The sequence below is a fragment of the Crotalus tigris genome, unplaced genomic scaffold (genome assembly GCF_016545835.1).
Source record: "Crotalus tigris isolate CLP2741 ecotype Arizona unplaced genomic scaffold, ASM1654583v1 scf7180000024162.35671, whole genome shotgun sequence".
Classification (NCBI taxonomy): domain Eukaryota; kingdom Metazoa; phylum Chordata; class Lepidosauria; order Squamata; family Viperidae; genus Crotalus; species Crotalus tigris.
The window spans coordinates 1-22,037 of NW_024100416.1; the positions used below are offsets into that span (position 1 = coordinate 1).

At 42.8% G+C, this 22,037-nt stretch overlaps 1 protein-coding gene across 3 annotated transcripts in view; it reads left to right on the plus strand.

The window, feature by feature from the left end:
• Positions 1-6,784: 6,784 nt before the first annotated feature.
• Positions 6,785-22,037, plus strand: part of LOC120298901 (pleckstrin homology domain-containing family M member 1-like) — a 28,858-nt gene continuing 13,605 nt past the window's right edge. For all 3 annotated transcript variants that reach the window (XR_005554259.1, XM_039323070.1, XM_039323072.1), the window contains exons 1-4: positions 6,785-7,769; positions 16,594-16,689; positions 19,693-19,934; positions 20,597-21,235. Coding sequence is in view for 2 of the 3 variants with exons in the window: in XM_039323070.1 (XP_039179004.1) it covers positions 16,636-16,689; positions 19,693-19,934; positions 20,597-21,235 (935 nt within the window). In the remaining variant the exon portion in view is untranslated. The remainder of the gene's footprint in view (positions 7,770-16,593; positions 16,690-19,692; positions 19,935-20,596; positions 21,236-22,037) is intronic.

The following is a 22,037-nucleotide window of genomic DNA, read 5'->3' on the forward strand; positions in this document are numbered from 1 at the left end:
CAAATCCTGCAGCCGTTCTTCATATGTTTTAGTCTCCAGGCCTTCAATCATCTTAGTTGCTCTTCTCTGAATTTTTTCCAAACTCTCAACATCTTTTTTGGGAGTTGAAATGCACACATCTTAAAGCTATTCCAATTAGCGAAGCATATTTTGCAAATCCTCCCCCATTTTTAAAAAATATATTTTATTGATTTTTTAAAACATAAATCACAATAGTTAATGAACAGTGCATTTTCTTGGTTTACATTTGTAAAACAATCACTAACAATTGATTTTTATAATCTATAATCCACATATTAGTTTTAGTTGATTTCCTCTTTTCCCAAAATATTCTCTTTTGCAAACATTGATTTAATACAGTTCTTATTGTTTTGATAGATAACAATTAAATATATAATTTTTCCCAATATTCCTAAAATAATAATCACACCAATATAATATTTCTTTTCTATCCAATCATTCTGGTTGCCTTATCATAGATCTTGTTACAGTCGTTATTTTAATTTGTTTCTCCCACCAAATTCTAGATATTCTTACTGGTTAAGATTTTCTCAAAAATTAATTACATTTAAAATTTTAACTCTATTTTTTCATATGAACCATTTCACACATTTACATTTCTTAAGAAATAGATAAAACAGTGAAAAGAAAGAAAGAAAGCAAGAGTAAAAGAAACATAAAAAATACATACTACTTAAAATATATATCACCCCTAAGCTAATATATCTTTTTTTTCCAAAATTTTCTTATTCGTTTTAACCTATTAAATATGTTTAGGTTGTTGACTATTTCCCTTTTTAAAGAAAGTGGCGGCTGCCTATATGGGAAAAAGAGCTAAAAAGAAAGAAATTAAGAATTTTTTGTTTTTCTGCTTGTTTTTTTTACTATTGGATTCCTTTTTTGGGGGGATATTTAGGGGAAAAGAAGAAAAAGTGGACACTGTTACCTTCAATTTTTATAATGCTGGAGATATCTCTCTTGTTAACTTTTTAAAGAAAGAAAAAAAATTTCTTTAACTTCATTAACTTGGAAAAAAGACTTTACAGTCCACTGAGGACATCTGGTGGCGAAAAGTGACATTACAAATGTACTTCTTGTTATTTGAAGAGGGATTGGACTTTCATATGATAATAGAAGAGAAAAGTTAACTTGACAGCTGGGTGATGAAGCTGGCTATTAGACTTTTGGAGGCGGACATTTGTGGATTTTTTTCAAATACAGTCTCTAATAAAGGAATAGGCTAGTCTACCACCAAAATGGAAGAAAGTTACCCACACCTTGTCTATGATTTAATACTGGAAAAATTTTTAGAATTCACAGAAGACTTCAAAACCTATTTGAAACCTTGGAGAAAACTTAAAGATGCTACTTTGGAACTTCAAATTGACTCTCCAATAATGAATCAAGTTATAGAACAAGGATTAATAGAGGAAGAGCAGAGTAATCCTGAACAGGCCTCTATACATCAAAATATACAACTTAAGAGACAGAGGAACTATGATTACAATCCAATTGTGAACTTACACTGGGAGAAAATGAGGAAACCACTGAGCCAACTAATTTTACCAATGATTTCTTGGTCATCAAATTTTTCCGTCAGTTGTAAATAACTGACGGAAAACTTCGATGACCAAGAAATCACAGTAATTGATTCAGTTCAACCTCCAAAAACAACAGAGATTGACATCCAGATACAATTCTTCGAAAATTACAACAAAGCGGATAACTTACTTTTAACTGTAACATGGACTAAAAGTGAATATAATGTTCAGATGATATTGGCAGAAAGGGAAGAAAACTTTTCAGTTTGAATTGGTCAGAAATTTTTGTAACCAAATTTTGAGGCTCGATAACCGAAAAGCTTTAATATGGGAACCGGCATAGAAAGAAAGCTAGAGTTAGGTTTAAACGTGATATAAAATGTTACTTGATGGATTAAAAAGGCTTTAGAGATTTTGTCTGATTTAATAACATATGAAGGATGTGAATTTACTGTTATAGCTAAAGGAGTAAACTTTATTAGGAGTAAACTTTATTAGGGGTTAAAAGATTTGATAGATGTAGATAGATGAAATGATAGAACATATTTTTAAAAATAGAAATGTATTTGTTAGACTTACATTATTATTTTAAACATGATAATTATGCTGTAATAGAGAGAGAGATTTTGTCTGATTTAATAATGAATGAAGAATGGGAATTTTCTGATATTATAGTTGATAAGTATTTGAAGGTCTAAACTTTATTAAAGGGGTTAAAAAGATTTTTTTATTGACGTAGATTGATGAAATGACAGAATATATTCTTAAAAATAGAATTATATTTGTTGGAGTTATATTATTATTTTAAATATGATAATCATGTTGTAATAGAGAGAGAGGAAGAGCTATTTGTGATAGAAAAAAATAGTTTCAATGAATGATCTATCATTAAGGATACCTGAAATCCCAACTATATATTCATTAAAACATAATTGGAGTATGAGAACTGTAATTAGTAAAGCTTAAAAACAGGATATAGATTATTATAATCGCAATGTGGATTGATGACTTTTGCTTGATTGAACTTTACCTAAAACTCTATTAATTTTAATAAGCAATATTATATCTAGGAAATAGAGAGGAAATTTTTGATAATTAATCTGAGCTATACTTATCTGATTTTGTCTTCAATTGATTTGTCGCCCTGACCACCACGTTGTGTCCTAAGCTTTTATAAAAATGGAAAAAAACCAATAAAACTTTTTTTCCAAAAGAATAGTCTTTAATCTTTTAATGAAAGCTATATTTCAAAACAATCAACAAATATCCACCTCCAAAATTCTAATAAACCAATTCACCACAGTTGTTACAAATCTTTTATCTTTTCTCTTTATTTGAAAGTCAAATTCATCAAGTAGCAAAAGAAAATAGAGTTGTAATGGGATTTTTTGCCACAAGATGTCCTCAGTGGACTGTAAACTCTTTCTTCCAAATAAGTAAAAATTTATCTCTTTCAGAAGCAGAAAAAACAAAAGCCAATATCTCCAATATAATAGATAGAGTAAAAAATATAGTGTTTCTTTTTTATTTTATTTTTTTCAAGGCCCCTAGGTATCCAGAAAGAAAAATCAAGTAGTCAATAAAGCTTTAATTATTTTAGTTCTTTTAAAACTTTCTTTCCCAAGTAGATAGAAGCTCTCTTAAGACAGGGAAGTGATCAAAAACTTTTTACAGGCAAATAGTCAGGACAGAGAGAGGGAAGAAAGGTCTCACCCGGATTCACCATGGTGGTTCTTTATGCTTAGATGATTTTCTGACTTCGACTGGCGCAGCTAAGTGATCGGCCATTTTATTGGCCGATCTTCTTCTCCGTCGGCCCTACGGAGTTAGTTCGGACTGCAGGGGGAGCCGCCGTTCCACTGCAGCCAAGCAAAGCCTCCTCAATGGTAGTCGCCCTTCCAGGGCGATTTAAGACCCACATAAGGGTCTACCGGCAGAGGGAAAACAGCCGACAGAGAGAGGTCTCTTTGTACGACTGAGGTGCCACAATCCGGAAGTGGAAGTCAGGTTTTGGTCACTTCTGTCATACTGGGAAGTTACCCACGAAGCACGTTTGTTTTTTTGGGGGGGGATCCCCACTCCGGTTGCTAAACTCTGCCTCCACTTCCTCCTCACCAGAGCTCCCCTTTGTTTGCAATGGTGCATCAGGAAGACCCCTGCTGGGCTGGGGATGATGAGGATCTACCTTCTGCGGAGTAGTGGCAGGGTTCCAGCTGATCAGCGCTTCTTTTGGGCTCCGCAGAAGCACCAGGATCAATGCGCTGAAGAAGCGCTGATCAGTTGGAAAGTGGTGCTGATCTTGGTGCTTCCATTGAGTCCTGACAGCCCGGAAGAAGCACTGATCAGCTGGAAAGCTGTGTTGATCCTGGCGCTTCCGCCGAGCCCTTTCAGTCCCAAAGAAGCACTGATCAGCTGGAAAGCGGCGCTGATCCTGGCGCTTCTGCTGAGCTTGGCAGCCCAGCAGCTCAAGCCGTCTCTCTCAGGCTTGTGCGATGCTGCCACCAGTTCAGCTCATTCCCTTCCCCTGCTACCACTTCTCTATGATGGTCGTGTACCTGCCAGGTGCCAATGTACCATTGGTGGTACGTGTACTACCAGTTGAAAAGCCCTGGTGTAGATGACCCCTGTTTTTCTTCTGGGGTTGTTGGTTTCAAGCTACAAGCCCTACTGTCTTTAGGACTGCCATTGTGTTTCTAGGCTTGTTTACAGTTACTGGGGGGAGGGAGAGTTTGGGATCCATAGGTGCTCCTTATCGATGTGAGAACCAAAACTGCTGAGGAGATGTTTTAGCAGATTGAAATTTCTTCTCATAAAAATTGCTAAAAGATTAATTGGACAATGTGACCTGAACTGTCAGAGAGGGGAGGGAAAGTTTTACTCTTTCAATTATCTGTTTCCTGCCATATTCTCAGAGCTAGCTTCCTTTCTATCTTATGGGTTTGTTAATGCCTAATACATTAGAGAATGCGGTGTCTGTGGGGTTTTGCGTTATTGGGCTTCTCAGCTGGACTTTGACACTGAGCTAGCTCTCTAAACATTTCCAATTTCATTAAGGGGTCCTGAGCCCCTATGCCCTTCTGGTAGCCTTCAAAGGGGTAGTGAAGACTCAGGAGAAGATGCCTGAAATGGAGCAGCCGGCTACAGCCAGGTTGGGCTCAACCAGCGGGACTCTGGCTGGGGCCGAAAGCAGTTCGTAACCTGATTGGCCTCGACATGCCCCAAGGAGCAAATTGAACAAAAGGAGCCAACCCAGGCCCCAGAATGGATGGGTGGAGCAGTAGTGTTCAACCAACTCAAGTGGGAGGAGTGGCGAAAGGGGCTGTGGAAAGCTGCTGAAGCTGAATTCTTGTTGTACTACCATTGGCCTGAATGGAGCAGAAAGCTGAAGTGGTGGGAGCGAGAAGCTTCAGAGTGGACAGCACCTAAGGACCGCTACTTGCCAAGGTGTGGCAGCCAATCAGTGGAGCAACTGAGGTAGAAGTTTAGCAGCCTAGAGGTCCAAGAAGGAGAGCTGGTCCCATGGCTGGATCCTAGACCCCCGAGGGGGCTCAGCTCTTCTCCCAGCACCGATTCTGGCCCTTTCACCCCAGCACTCAACAGGAGTAGGAGCTGCTGTGGCTGGAGGAGCATTGTCAGTCTTTTTTGTGTAAAAGGGAGAGGAACATTTTAACATCACTAATTATGTGAATTGAAAACATTTTTTAAATTCTTTTTGGGGTTGCTCGGTGCTTGGGATGGAGGAGGATCTGTTCTGTTGATGGAAGGGGGGAGGCTCTGTGTTTCCTCTGCTTTATTCTTTATTCTTTTGATGCATTAGGGTGTGAATGGAGGAAGGAATGTGCCATGGGTCATCTGCCTTATCTCCACTCTGCTCTGGTAGGAGCAGGATGTCATGAAATGAAACCTAGAGGATTACGCCTGGGAACTCTGCTTATCACCTTGGTTCCCATAACAACCTCACACCTGGGGATTGGATGAAATTAAACTGGACATTTGGCCGGTGGGGTGGGGTTTGAATGGGATGCTTTAGTATAATGTTTTGTGTGGGAAAATATCAGATCTTGCTTTATTTTCTTGCTATCATTGCCTCTCAATAAAAGTTCCTTTTGAAACAATGCCTGTTTCAAGAATTCTGCTTTCTTGGGAGGATTAGTTGAAGTAGGACCTTACAACTTCCTCTCAAGATGGCTGCTGCACAGTAAGAGTTTCTTCTTCCATTTACCAATGATATCTTGATTTCACTTCCAAAGATTCTAATTCTCTCTGGAAGCACTTGAAGTCACTTGGCATATACATCTTCCAGTGAAGCAGTTTCATTTTCTAAGCATGCCTGAGTATTAACTTTCACTTTTTGGATTTATTTTATTTTGCTTTAAAAGTTGATTAGTGGTTGAATGCTGATTTATCTCAACCCCTTGTTGGATTCTAATTGCTTTTTTCTTTTTACTTTTTGATATATTATTCTAGATAACCTCTGTCCCTTCCATATGGAAGCAAGGCAGCATTTGCGTGGGTGAAGAGCTCTCAGACTCTCACCACTAGATTCTGTATTTTTTGAATTTGCAAAATATCTGGAATTTATTTTTATTGATTTTTTCTTATAACCTTCTTATAACTGAAATATAGAGGAAAACATATCTTGACTGTTCTTGTTCCCTGGTCAAGTTTCACAGATTAAAATAGCTGAAGAGTGGCTGAAATCTAAGAAAGGAGAGTGAGGAAATATTCAGCTTTTAGCTGAATTTCTCTTTAAAAAACTGGACGAGACTATAATCTTTTTGCAAGAAATGTTAGGGCATGGAACTTTGGATGAAGACACACAGAAGGACTTTGATCCAGTTTGAGATCAAAGAGATTTTTGCAGCTGGAGAACTAACAAAATGGATTTCATCTGTTGTCCCAAAGCTCAAGCCTATATGTTTCTACTACAATATCCAGCCTCTGACTGAAAAGGGAAGTGACAAATTCTTTTCTTCTATGAAGATTGAGAGAGACTGGATGGATTTATTACAGGGTGGGAGCTAATGTAGTAATGTAGATCAGTATTCAACTAGAGGGGATAATCTGTCTATATGTATTGTTTTGATGCACCTTTTTAAAATGTTTTGATTGTTTTTGTTTTTTGTCTTGTTTTTTTCTTTTTCTTTTTTTGTTTTCTGTGGGATTTTTTCTTTGGGGTTTTCTATTTTGTATTTTAACCTTGTCTTGAATAAAATAAAAATATAGATTAAAAAGAAAAATAAAAGATTTCTTAAACTCTTCCCCATCATCATAAAGGTCAAGCTCTCGACATCTGATAAACTTCACCTTTCAGCATATTAAATTACAACTTAAAATGCAAGACGGCAGCTTCAGTCAGATGATGGGAAAAAGCTTTGTCATCATGTTATGTGGAACAATACAATCATGCCTGGGAGATCACGCTTAACCATTTCCAGGATCTGAGTTAGTCACTGAGTGATTTGGCTTTATTGTTTAAAAGTTTTCTGCCCCGAAATGCTGACTTGGTATCTATCATCTACTCCCATTTAAAGAGAGCTGATCCACAAGAGGAGGAACTGGACCATCTTTGTTGTTTCAAAGTATTAATTTTGAGACATGACTAGTAGGTACAGCTAATCCTGTTTTATAGTCCGTGAAATTAAGGTAAGTGGAATGGTGTCACTACGATTAGTGGTCATGCCAGAATCTATACTTGCAGTACAAGATCTACAGGACTGATTGTATTCACTTTGTACATTTGGATGCAGTTTTGCCTCTCATGATTTGGACTATTTTATTTTTAAAGATAAACATGATACCAGTTGGAAAATTTCTGCTTTTAAATCAGAGGGTTATATCAGATAAGCGTAAGCATCTTTAAACTCTCATGCACTGGTTTTAATGTAACTGTTTAGATAGACAGATGTTGAGCCAGATGGCATTGTGTCTCCCATCCAGTCCCATCAAGCATTATTATTAGTGTCCATTGAGATAGAGTATATATTTGCTATTGTGTTGGTTCCAGAGAGCTGGGGCTCCATTATAGTGAGAGCTTGCACTGCTTTGTGCTTTAATATTGATGTGCTACATAGCTCTTCAGCAAGATTCTTTCTGCTCCCCCTCCCCATTCCCCAATACTTTTTCTTTCAATGTCTGCTTATATTTCCAACAGTGCCTTGGAGTTGCTCATGCTGGCACTTTGCCTGGTGTTTTTCAGAATTCTGTTACGAGAAGCACAAGACAACAGTAAGCAGTTTCAGATTTGTCAATACATTCAGCAATTCACAGACTCCAAGTGTTTGTGTCAAACAGCATATGCTTTCATCCCTTTCATGTGTAAACTTTTAAGAAGGCCTCCACATGTTTCTGGAGTGTGTAGATAGGACTGAAGTGCATCCTGAAAACAAGCTTTTTATGTGTGATAATATCTGTGAAATAATGGAGGAAAGGTACTGGTTTGCTTATTGCTTATGTATTCCAGGACAGAGTTTTTTTGTGTTTGTGTGTTTTGTACCTCAATCTTAAAACATAGTCTCTCTCAAATTGAAGTCTCAGGATTCACAGTGTTGGCAACAGTTTGGAGATGGCTAGCTCAGAGCTTTATTCTGGGATGTTGCTTCAGTTTTCATAACCTGTCTTAGTCTGTCATCTCGGTGTTAAACATGTTTGATTCTGCTTAGTTTTTGTGAGTTTGCAACTTATCTGAGTAACTGAATGCCATTTCTTCCAAGTAACATATGCACATATCTAGATCTATGGGCATTCAGTGTCCTTTCTTCCAAATGGATTTCCCTACATTTCCCTAGATGTTGGCCACTTTATAATAACATAATACTAATTATAAGTATCCAGACTCAGTTCTTGAGAATAATAAAGAAAAAATTGTGTTGCTTTTTGCCTATAGTCTATAGATTAATACTGGCCAGGCGTGGCTGGGTGGTTCCTGCTATTTAGTATGAATGATTCCCAGATTCCTTTGCCATTGACTGGGCTGAGCAGTTTGATAGGAGTTGAAGTTTAAAATATCTGGCAATTGCCAAGGTGCCTATCTGTGCAGAAAATCACTAGTTCTCCAGTACAGGAGATGGATAATCCACCGATGGGTTTTCTTTGTCTGCCTGCTCTTGAGACCAAGTAGCCAAAACTTGACACGCCCCCACTTCCTGTGGAGTCCATTCTTAACTTGGTCTCTGCTCGAGAAGACTCGTTTTGGCGTGGCTCTCAGCTTATCAGGTTAGACAAAGAAATCCATTGATTGATTATCCCTTAATAATTGGCTTCCCCTTCCAAAAAATTGCCACCTATAGGAGTTTAACCAAAAAATTTTCTGGAGATCAGTTCTGATCTCAAACCTAAAACTTAAAAGGGGATTGGTGGGGGGGGGTAACTTCCCCACAGATATCAGCCAGCCCCAGGGCTCTGGGGGTGGAAAGGGGGGGGGGAGAAGGTATCAGCAGAGACCACTTGCTGAACCTTTTCCCCAACCACTAATTTTTCCTTGGGATCATCCCTGATCTCATATCTAAAATTAAAAAAGGGGGTGTGGGGGGGGGGAAACTCCCGATGGATCCCAGCCAGCCCCAGGGCTCTGGGGGTGGAAAAGGGGGGAAGAAGGCATCAGCAGAGACCACTTGCTGAGCTTTTCTCCCCAACCTTCCAAGGGATTTTGTTTTTTTCCTCAATTTGGGGAAAAAATAACAATCTCCAGGTCCGGATTCAAACTTGAATTCGGACCGTCGAAGATTACCTAGCAGCCCAGGGCAACCGCGGGCGCCATTTTAGTTGCCGCTTTCAGGCAACAAAGGCAATCCCCGGCTGGGATCCCCCTAAAACGTCACCAGTGCGCTAAATTTAAATCCCCGGGCACAAGCAGCTTCTGGGAGGCCGCGGAGCTCATTTTCAGAGGGAAACGAGCTGCGGCCACCCTCCTTTTTTAAAAAAAAGCCGAAGGGAAGGGAGTAAGCCCCAACTAAGAACTGGGGGCTAGAGAACCTTCCTGGGAACCGCGGAGCTCGTTTTCAGAGAGAAACGAGCAGCGGCCGCCATTTCCTACCAGAGGAAGTCAAACGGAGATTAAGGAAGCTCCACCACATACCTGGAAGCCCTGATAGCGATGGAATAGGAGTGCACAGTCAGTGCTCCACCCCCGATATACTTATATAATAATAGAATAAAATATAATAATAATAAAAATAAATAATTAAAAAAAAAGATTAAAGCTAAAAATTAAGCTACTGCAAGGCCAACAGGCCTAAAGGCAGAACACACAATATCATCATCATCATCATCATTATTGTTGTTGTTATTATTATTATTATTTTATTATTATTATTGTTGTTCCTATTACTATTATAATAGTAATAATATTAATAAGAATAAATTCCGCTCTTGGTGACCGCCATTTGATACCTTGTTGTGGATTAGGTCAGGCCTACAGACCCTTTTGAGGTCGCCACTGATATTTTTTGCCTCCCATTTCTTTTGCCTACTGGTGCACGTTGCCTGATCACCTAAGGCCTCCGGGCGGAACCCAAAGAGTGGTTCCAAACGTGCCTTCGGTACCTCCCTCAGCTACCGTGACCTTAGCCCAGAGAGAATATTTTTGTTGTGGTCGGGTGATCAGGGGAACAGTCCTGGTACTAGTTCCAATTTCGCTCCCGCCAATACTTGCCTGCCTGAGCGTCTTCTCAGTTTTTCTGGGACGGCTCAAGCGGAATGGAGGGACCCTCGTTGCCTCAATCCATGAGCACGACCCCTCCATCTCCCAATTACGGCTGCAACACACCTTCTGACCAGAAGGCGGCAGGCAAGTGCAAAGCGAAGACAAAACACTCGCTCAAGAGGCCCTCCAAGTTGGCGGAAAAGCAAGCCAGCCATAGGTACCAGGCCCTGGAGAAGGAGTTCTTCAGAGTGCAGGGGCAGGCCCAATTGGAATTGGTTCAAATGGCAGCCACCGAGATGGAATTACCATTGGGTCCATCCACATCAACCCAGAGTGTGTGGTCCATTCCAGGAACACCGCAACCACTGGATTCGCCATCCACATCGGCCCAACAAACACCATGGCGGTAGGCACAACCACTGAGTCCACCTCTCCACCTGCGGTCACCACACCCAAAGGTAATGACATAGGGGACATCTGGGCAGATGGACGGCTAGAGGCCCTATTAACCAAAGTGGTGGACCGAGCCCTAGCACAGCGCTCCGCCCACCACGACCAGGGGCCCTCCACCTCAGCCATGCCACACTCGGAACTCCCCTCAGAATCCTCAGGCATTCAGGAACCCACCTCCCCGGCCCAGTCCTCCATGAGTGGTTATTCTTCACCACAAGAGGAGGATCAACCTGAGATCTCTATGTCAGAGGATGAGGAACTTCCCCCTGAGCCCCCCTCAGGGGGATTATTTAATCACAACCGCTTCCTCACGATACTACGCAAGGCCACAGCCATTGCGGACATGGAGACGGATCAGTTTTCTCAGCCGCAAGCGACACCGGCCACCACATCCAGACCCGTATTTGTAGAAAAGGTGACAACGCAGCACCATATACCTTGCCCCGCCATTTTCCTGAAAGGGATCAAGAAGCCATGGGACTCTCCTGCTTCCTTCCCATCAGTGAGTGGTATGGACAAAAAATTATACAGCACTGCCGCAGACCTCAATGAGGCCTTAGAAATACCTAAAGTAGATGAAGCCTGGACCCCCTTGGTCTCCCAGACAGCCATGGCTGGGGACCTAGTGGAGGCCCTTAAGGCAGATGACAAAAAGTGGGAACACGCCTTTCGCAAAACCCACCAGACAGCGGCATGGGCCATCAAAGCAGCCACCTCGGCCTCCTTTTTTGTCCGGGCCACCCTCATCTGGTTGCAACAACTACAAGCCATAGTTCCTATGGATGACATACAAACACACCAGGACCTGGCTACGATGGTAGCAGCCACGGAATACGCTGCAGACGCAACGCTCCAATCGGCCATTTTTTCATCCAGATCCATAGCATCCAACATAATTGCCAGGAGAATGCTATGGCTAAAACACTGGCAAGCTGACACCAAGGCTAAATGGCGGCTAGCGACCGCCCCTTACTCAAGCAACGGTCTGTTTGGGGAGGCCTTGGGCCCCTATCTTGTAGAGAGCAAAGACAAGTGGAAGGTCATGGCACACTTGAACAAAAGGTCAGACAAACGTACCACACATTACTTTCGTAGGCAGTCCTTTCGCCAACCGACAACCACGCCTATCAGTCAGGCACCCAAGCCATTCACTCCCAGGCAGAACAAACCATACGGCCGCCCCTACGACAGACCGGGGTTCCAGCCCAGACAACAAAACCAGTTGAGACGACCTTTCGTGGAACGGGTCGTCCGTACCGGAAGACAAAATGACTCCTACATAGACCTACCCATTGGAGGAAGACTAGCTCACTTCTTCCACCAGTGGGAGCAGACCTCCACGGACAACTGGGTACTACAAACCATCCAGTCCGGGCTGTCCCTGGAGTTCCTGGTCACACCCCCAAACCGACTCATCAACTGCTCGGTCTCCAGGAACCCCACCAAACGCAAACTCATGCAGGAGGCCATCCAACACCTGTTGGACATTCAAGCCATAGAACCGGTCCGAGCGGAATACAGAGGCAGAGGATTTTACTCCATCCTCTTCGTGGTTCCAAAGACTTCAGGAGGATGGAGGGCAATCCTGGACCTCAAAAACCTCAACTGCTACATAACATACAAAAAATTCAAGATGCAATCCCTTCAGTCCATCCTGGGAAGCATCAGAGAAGGAGACTTCCTGGCGTCAATAGACCTCACGGAAGCCTACCTTCACATCCCCATCCACCCAAACCACCGTCGGTTCCTACGTTTCTGTTACGGGGGGAAACACTTCCAATACAGAGCTCTCTCTTTCGGTCTATCTTTGGCACCCAGGGTATTTACCAAGATACCATTTGTGGTAGCCGCCAAACTGAGAAAAATCCCAATACGCGTCCAATGTTACCTAGACGACATACTAATCCAAGCAACATCCCTACAGACAGCTCAGGCGGACGTAAGGACCGTCATTCGCGTCCTCCAATTACACGGATTCTCAGTAAACTTTCAGAAGAGCCAGACAGTTCCCTCGTCCAGGCTGCTGCATCTGGGGGCCACGATAGACACAACCAACTGTATGGTCTATCTCTCCCAGGAGCGAGTGGCCGGCATCAGGGAACTGGCTCGCTGGGTTCACAGGCAGCATTCAGTTCTGATACTAACACTTTCCCAATTATTGGGCAAGATGGTATCGGCCATAGCCATTGTACCCTGGGCCAGGATCCACCTACGGGAAGTACAGTGGTTTCTGCTCCCTTACCAACGGCAGAACACCAGCGCATCCAACCACCTAGGCAGGGTCACGCCACAAATCCGCGGGGCGCTACGCTGGTGGTGCTCTCGGGCTGTGACCAAGGGGTCACCCTTCAAGGAACCAGTCAGAGTTACCATCACTACAGACACCAGTCTGTACGGTGGGGAGCCCATCTGGACCCTCAGTTTATACAGGGACGTTGGTCCGCCGCGGATCTGAGAAACAACATCAACTGGCTAGAACTCAGGGCTATCCACCTAGCCTTGCAACAATTCAAAGACAGAATCAGAGGCCGCCACGTTCTAGTCCTAACAGACAATGTAGCAGCCAAGGCGCATATCAATCGGCAGGGGGGGACCAGATCAAAAACCCTGATGACAGAGGCACGACTCCTATTCAGCTGGGTAGAGCCCAATCTGAAGTCACTAAAAGCATAACACATATCGGGGGTCAACAACCAGCAAGCGGACTTCCTAAGTCGCACCATAGTGGACCCTTCGGAGTGGGGGCTATACCCGAACTTGTTCCTAGACATCTCCCGCAGGTTCGGGTACCCGATCCTCGATCTGTTCGCATCGTCAGACAATGCCCAGCTCCCCAGATTTTACTCTCGTTACTTCAACCCGCGAGCAGAGGGGACGGACGCCCTGAGAACTCAGTGGCCTCAGGGTCTGCTTTATGCCTTTCCCCCACTCCCACTCATACCGGCGGTCATCCGCAAGCTGATTCACGAGTGGGCAGAAGTGATCCTAGTAGCACCATATTGGCCACAGAGTTCATGGTTCGCCGACCTGATGAACCTGTCTCAGTCGCCCCCATGGAACATTCCCCCTCATCGAGTGTCCCTACACCAGGGAACCATCAGTCACCCGGAACCCCAATGGTTACAACTGACCGCCTGGCACTTGAGCGCCAGATAATGGCACAGGAACTATTCTCTCCCGGGGCCATTACCATAATTCAAGCTTCACGCCGTCCGGCAACAAATCACATTTACGACTCCACTTGGAAAAAATTTTGCCTTTGGTGCAGGGAACGGCAGTTTGACTTACACAAACTCTACATTCCTCAGATAGTAGATTACCTCTTGGAGGGACTAGACAGAGGCCTCACCCCCGTCACCATCCGCAGGCAAGTGGCGGCCTTGTCCACCCTCCTCACCTGCACGGATTCGGTTCCCTTAGCTCACCACCCCAGGATCCGCGCCTTTATCAAGGGCGCCTATAACACCAGACCTCCAGTAGTTCACAGGTACCCGTCCTGGGAACTACCACGAGTCCTTCACGCACTCATTCGGTCACCATTTGAACCATTGGCGACCGTTTCCTTGCGACACCTGTCGCTAAAGGTGGCGTTCCTGATTGCCCTCACATCGGCCAGACGAATTTCGGAACTGGCCGCACTGTCAGTCAGAAACGACCTATGCATTTTCCACAAGGACAGGGTGGTCCTTAGGTTAGATCCTTCCTTCATACCGAAGGTGAATTCACTCTTTCACAGGACACAGGAAGTAATTCTCCCAAACTTCTGTCCAAATCCAACACATGACCGGGAGCAGCAGTGGCATACATTGGACATCCGCAGAGCCTTGCGGCGTTATATAAAGCGTACAGAACCTTTCCGCAAGTCGGAGGCCCTATTTGTGTCCTTCCAAGCGGGCACCTTGGGGCGGAAAGTTTCCGCAGGCACCATTGGAAGGTGGATCCGAAGTTGTATTGCAGAAGCTTACAATGTATCATCCCTGCCGCCCCCAAGTCATCTCACAGCCCATTCCACCGAAGCGCTGCAACTTCGGCGGCATGGGCTACCCAGGCATCAATCGAGGAAGTTTGCAGGGCCGCGACATGGTCCTCGCCTTCCCCGTTTATACGACACTACAAGATAGACCGCTTTGCATCGGCGGACGCCTCCTTTGTTAGGAGGGTCCTCCAGCAAGTTGTCTCAGAGATCAATCTACCGGCCTTATCTGTTTCCCACCCCTTGGGACAGTGAGGCTTTGGTACGTCCCATCGGTGGATTATCCATCTCCTGTACTGGAGAAGGGGCGTTGGTCTTACCTGAACGCCTTTTCTCAGTACGGAGATGGATAATCTACACCCACCCCAAGGCCAGCAGGCCGCTAATAGGAAGCTGAGAGCCAATACCTCGTCAATCATCAGCCAATTCGCCCTCGTTAAGAATGGACTCCACAGGAAGTGGGGGCGTGTCAAGTTTTGGCTACTTGGTCTCAAGAGCAGGCAGACAGAGAAAACCCATCAGTGGATTATCCATCTCCGTACTGAGAAAAGGCGTTCAGGTAAGACCAACGCCCCATTTCATTCAGAGATTTTCATAGCATTATGACTGGGGATGCTAAGTATTGAACTCAGCTTTCTGTTTGCAAAGTAGCATTCTGCCACTGGACTATGGCCCTAATTTTTCCCATAATGCTGGAAAATCAACCTATCACCAGTTAATTCTACTGTGGATATATTTTAGGAAAAGGGAGGGGGAATACTCCTAAAAGCCCATCCAGTGACTCAACTAGGATAGGATTTTAATTTGGATTTGTGAGGTTCCAAAGATGTGACCACTATGCTACATTATAATTTTGTTGTCCATGGAAGGAAATCTAGTCTGTACACATATGAAGAGGTGAAGGTTCTCTCCATCAATAGGAGGTCAGAGTTTAAAAGAAATTCACCCTGTGGTTGCTGTGTTCTGCTTTTAAAACTGTAGTGTTCAGAGTTCAGGAAGTCTTGTGACAAGATCAGCCTCAAAACCAGGGGCTTATTTTCTCCATTCTACCCCTACTTCAGAGGAGCAATGCAGCTTTTGCCCTTGGTCTCCTGAGCTTCCATGACCCTATTCAGACACCTACCCACCTCAATGGAGTACATGGTGTTTAAGCATTAATTGTATCAGTTTGTGTTTGCTTTATGGTGGAAAGGAGTTGCTAATGTCCTGGGGTGAACCTGTGGTTACTGGTAAGTGGACTTCAGAGGAAATGAAATAAAGGGAGGAAAAGAAGGATGGGAATTGCAATATAATAAGAAATGTAACACTTTGCTAAGTGTTGTGGGGAATCAAGTTCCCAGGAACTTTGGGGAAGTCTTTGGAAGTATATTTACACATATCCAAATCTAGGCAAGTGATGAAATTTGGGGTGGTGAAACAATTTTATTACTGGTTGGATTTTGGGATAAGCTATATAGGGCATTTGCTTGAGTCACCTTCATAAATTATTGCTTCATAAATGTGTTTCCGTGGCTAACTTGTGTTCTGCTTATAATGTTGTGGCACCTGCATGTTTTTAGGCCAGTTTCTTTTGTTCTTCTTAAGGGAGAGAGGAATTATTATTGACCATTAAAGGCTTTATTAAGAGGACCCAAAAGGTTGTCTAATGAAGTGGTCAGTAATAAGCCAGGTTTTTTTTAGTCACTACCATCATGGAAAATATTTCTTTTTATATTCCTCACAAATAGAGATGCCTCTTGTCATTGCTCAGCAAACCTAACTCGTAGGGTTCTTGGGGAAGAAAAATTGCTGGAAGGACAGTTGGAAAGATCTTGCAAACTGTTCACTCCCCATCCATACTCAAATGTATATTCACCCACCAATATCTACTTTTGAGTAAATAAGTAGGAAAGTGACAGATAGCCTAGACTACTTATCAGCAATTCTGATTTGCTTATGTGGGGCTATGGTAAAAATTCTACTTTATGTTTATTTTTCCTCAGGTTATCATGTGATGTAAGTGTGAGACGGAAGCAAAGATAAACATGCAGTCCAACCACACAACTAGGAATGGCTGCCGAGTACAGGAAGTTATGCAGGTGAATACAGATTCCTGAACTGATATCTGGAAATAAGGCTGCTTTGGGTGTAGGAACTCATATCCAATAGGTGGAAGAAAGTTGTCCGGTTAAAGAGCTGAGTTTAACATGGAAATGGTATAATTTCTATGGATAGTTAGTTCTCAACTTACAACCATTTGTTAAGTAAACATTCAAAATTACAATAGTACTGAAAATGTGACCAATGAATGGTTTTCACATTTAAATTGCAGCATTGCAGCATCCCCATGGTCACATGATCAAGATTTGGGCACTTGGTGACTGGCATGTCCTTATGACAGTTGTGTTGTCCTGAGTTCATATGATCACTGCTTGTAACCTTCCCAGCTGGCTTCTGACAAGCAAAATCTGTGGGGAAAGTCAGATTTGCTTTAAAAAACCACACTGAGTCACTTAACAACTATGGCAAAAAAAATTGTAGAATGATGTGCAACTCACTTAACTAATATATTGCTTAGCAACAGAAACTATGGGCTCAAATGTGGTCATAAGTCAAGCACTATCTATTATACTATAGTATAATTCCTTTCTGCCCTATCAAAACAGCATACTCTTTCTATACTTAATTCAATTTTGGAGTTCTGCTCTGGGATTTATTCTGACACGGCACATGGGGTCACCTTCGATTTTTCAGAGCAAAGCTTAACAGTATTGGTACTTATTAATACGATTGGTGCAAATTGGTATCGATAATTGGTAACTATTCTTTAATTTTTTTATGTTCCAATTAGTATCTTCATTTATTTTCCTCTAAAACCCATCCTCATTATCTAAACCACCTTTTTACAACGCTATTATTAGGGGTTCTTGGTGCTTTCTGAGTTTGGTTGTTTTCTTGCGGACGTTTCATCTAGATAACATCTGTGCTAATAAGGAGTGGGGCTTGCTCTCATTCTAGTGGCTTATCCTGTCAGTGTTGCTGGGGGATGGTCTTGGAGGTTCTTTTGTTGAGCTGTTTACTGTTCGCTTGTTTGCAGTTCCTTGATTGAGGTATCGTTTACTTGATTGTTGGTCTGATGTTAATCTTGGAGTTAACCTATGCTCATTTGGGTGCTGATTGCTGGTGGGGAGATGTTTCGGTCTTTTTGTTCCTTTTTTGGCTTGTTGATTGTCTCTTTTGAATAGTACAGATAGTCCTCAAGTTATAAATGTAACGGAGCCTATCCATTCTATTTGTAACTCGAGGATTTGTAGTAATAAATCTCGTACCGTGAATGCGATTCACTCCCAGCTTCCGCCCATAAATTCGCTAATTTAATGCATGGGCAAATGCATGGCTTGTTAAGTGAATATGAGGTATTTCAGGGTGGGGAAGGCCATGGCGGGGACCTAGTGCTTCTGATTACCCAAGGTCTCCCCGGACCCACTGAAATATCTCATGCTCCCTTCCCTGGGAGCCCACAATTGCTCCCCCCATCTTGCTGCACCGGGTTACTTACCTTGTGAAGATATGACTCCTCTCCAGCCTCTCTATTTCTTTCTCTGCTCCCGGCAAGAACAGAGGGAGGCCTCTGAGGCCCAGAATGGACCTCCGGAAACACGTGGCCGCCTCCCGGCCTCTGTACTGGGCCTTGGAGGCTCGGAGGAGGCTTCTGAGGCCCAGAACAGGCCTTCAGAGCCCCGCTGAAGCATCCCCCAGTGTCATTTCCAGGCAGCAGCAGCTTGGGAAAAGCTTCCGACGCCCAGATCAGACCTTTGGAGCCATGCTGAAGTGTCTCCCGACATCCTTTCTGGGTGATAGCAGCCTGGAAAAGTCCTCTAAGGCCTGGATCAGGCCTCCGAAGCCCTGCTGAAGGATCCCTCGGCCTCCTTTCTGGGTGACAGTGGCCCAGAAAAGGCCTCCGAGGTCCAGATCAGGTCTTTGAAGCCCTGCTGAAGCATCCCTTGGCCTCCTTTCTGGGGGACAGTGCCCAGAAAAGGCCTCCAAGGCCCAGATTGGGCCCTCTGAAATGTTCCCTGGTGTCCTTTCTGGGTGGCAGCAGTCCAGAAAAGGCCTCCGACACCTGGAAATGAAACCAGGGGACGCTTCAGCGGGGTTCCGAAGGCCCGATCCGGACGTCGGAGGCCTTTTCCGGGCCACTGTCACCCAGAAAGGCCAGGGGATGCTTCAGCGGGGCTGCTATAAATTGAGCGAAAGCCTTACTAGCATTGATAATGTTAGCTAGTTTGGGTAATGAAACGAAAGAAAACAACCAAATTCAGAGAGCACCAAGGCCCCTTACTCCAACCCTGAGCTACAAATATTCTCCTTTATTGGTGCAACACTATTATGTTCCTGGACTTCAAGATTATGACAGAGGAAAACTTCAATATGAGGTTACAGTGTGAACAGGGAAAATTAGGTACAATTACAAAATTTATCTTCCCTCTCCTGCCACTTTTTTTTTCATTTATTGCCTGTCAATAACTGGTAACTGGTTTTCCAATAGCAGAAAATTTATGGATTGTACTGAAACTTAGGAAAGAAGCAGAAGCTCCTTAAAACATGTTGCGCAAGGGGGTATTTTAAAAGTCAAATCAAGTAAAGCATTTTGCATAACTTGAAAGTATAAATATTGGAAATAGTGCTTTTAGGCTACATCAACCTTAAGATAATAAGAGCCAGGGATTCTGGCTCTTATTGAAATGTCTTTAATCAGCCTCCTGTCTTTTGCTTCAAGGGATAATTCATAATATAATATTTTTTAAAAGTATTTTTATTATCTGAGACCAAAATTTTGAATGTGTCCAAGCCTATGCTGCATCAATGTTAAAACAAATGATCTGTTTCAAACAAGACTTAGTTTATTTGCTGCATTATTATTTTTCATATATTTTCTATTTTTTTTAGCATCTTTCTTGAACTGCATTGCCCAGACGTTACTAATATATTTGCCCATTGAGATCTGCCAGTGTTTGCATAGTATTAATAGTAATTTGGAAGTAGGGTGCTTTATTTAATGTTGGTGCAACCTAAGACAACCTGTATTTATGTTACTTTAGTTGATCAAGAAGCAGCTGGTGAACTCCATCAAGGCCCTGCAGAAACATTACGTGACCTCTGATGCTCTTGTACCAAGTGATGATCAAGATGCTAATACTCTTTGTTGTGTATTGGAGGCTGTATTTGTACATGGTTTGAAAACTAAGCACATCAAAGCAGAAATTGGAGCAAAAGGGAGAAAACATGGAGGGCGCCTTCCTCAGCCAGTGTTTTGGACTCTGCTAAAATCTGTCACACACAGGTGAGACTAAGAAATGCTACAATTTTGATTTGGGAAGTTACTGAGTATACAGTATGATGCAAGAGTGAGATTTTTGGCTGCAGAAAATCATATGATGTGTGGAATGCTAGAGAACTTGTCTCTTCTTGTCTAGATTTAGTAGATAAAAAAGCCCCAGGTTGTAATTGTATGTGTCTCAGTTACCTCTTGATGTGGCAGCAAAATGGTTCATAGGTTAAGATGTTAACAATGGTATTTCAGCCATAGTTCAGTAAAGACAGGTTTGAGACATGCGCGTTGTGTGATAGAATGAGCTCCCATCCTCACCTAGTCATTCAAAAGCATGCAGATGTGCTTAGATAAATAGGTACTACTTCAGTGGGAAGGTAACAGCACTCCATGACATCATGCTGGCCACAAGACCACAGAAACGTTTTTTTGACAGGACTAGCTCAATAGCCCTTGAAATGGAGATAAGGATGCCCGTTATTGTTGGCAATGATTAGCGGAGTAAAATCTACAGGGTCTCCTTTATCTTTTTACCTCCTGATGTTTTCATCAGACAAGAATGCATCAAACCCAACTTTTACCACCAGTCATAACCTTGCTTTCCCTTGCCTTTGTGAGCTGTCCTTTTAATGGATGTTGTGTTTTCCCCTTCCTGGTTATTTCTCCTTTTTCAGAAACATAATTTCTGAACTGGAAAACTTGATCTTCATCAATACAGATGTGGGGCGTTGTCGTGCATGGTTGAGGCTGGCTTTGAATGATGGCCTGATGGAGTGTTATCTAAAACTCTTGCTTCATGAAAAGTCTCAACTCTTTGAATATTATCATTCATCTGCTCTGCTTCTGGATACTGAGGAGGTTGAATTTCTCCTCAGCTATTTGCAGGGCTTGTCTTCTTTGGCCTTTGACCTCTCGTATAAGTCAGCAGTATTGAACGAGTGGACCATCACACCTTTATCCTTGTCAGGCCTTTGCCCTGCCTGGGAACTGTTGGACCCTCTTGTGGGACTGGAACCTCAAAGAAAGGAGTCACTTAGTTCTCTCTCACAATCTTCTGGCTCTGATGAAGTTGAAGCTCACCCAGCCATCCTGCCTGCCCCTAAAAGTGACCAGGCAGATAAACTCACAGCTTCCAACTTGAGCATCAGCACAACTGGTTCCTCACAGCTCTCTTCCAGCCTGGATTCTGACATTCTTCTCCCAGCCAATTCTACCAGCACTCACAGCCCTGCTCAGGAGAAAGAGCCAATCTCCAATGACTCTGAAGTGGAGATGACAACAGCAACAGCAGACTTGGACCAGGACCTCCAAGAGTGAGTATGATAGTGAAAGTGATATACCACACAATATTTTAACTCTGCAAGTATTAAAGCAGAATTTTAGTGAAATTCAGCATAACACTAAAATAATAATTCCTGGATTCTTAATAATGTGGTTGGCATGTCAATAAGGGAAATCAACCTGCATATCTTTTCTGCCTTTTTTCCAAGCCTAAAATAGAATGTTGCTTCTCCTATCATTAGTCCTGTTTTTGCGATTTTTCTTTGACCATATGTGAGATGCTGTCTTGATCAAACAATCTTTCCATTTCATTCATGCAAGTGTTCTGATTTTCTTTTCAGCATTTGTGTTACATCACAGAAGTATAATCAGTAGTTTGTGGGTTTTTCACCGCATGTTACATTATCTACAAACTTAAACATTGAAAGTGTTTAATGTTTATATATGACAATAAGAGTTTATCAGTTATAGGTTTGACAGTGGCACCCTTTTCAGAGCTTGAGAAAGCTGTAGTCTTGTCTGGATGATTCACTCAGTAAATCCACAACTAAGGAGCAATTTGAATTCGTGGCCAGTTTCCTATATATTTTATCTGCAATTAGAAACTTCACTCTCAAAATACTGTGTATAATGGATATTTACCTTGTCAGTTCTAATCTTTTAGACCAACTTAACACATAGTATAAAATGTATCAATTCTATTCATGTATTAAAACAGTTTATTTTTATGCTTGAAAGAGCAAGTTAACAGTTATTGAATGTGCTGAATAATATGTGACTAACCTCAGTCATCTTTGATACCTTATCTTTGGACTCCATGTGGTACATTAAGAG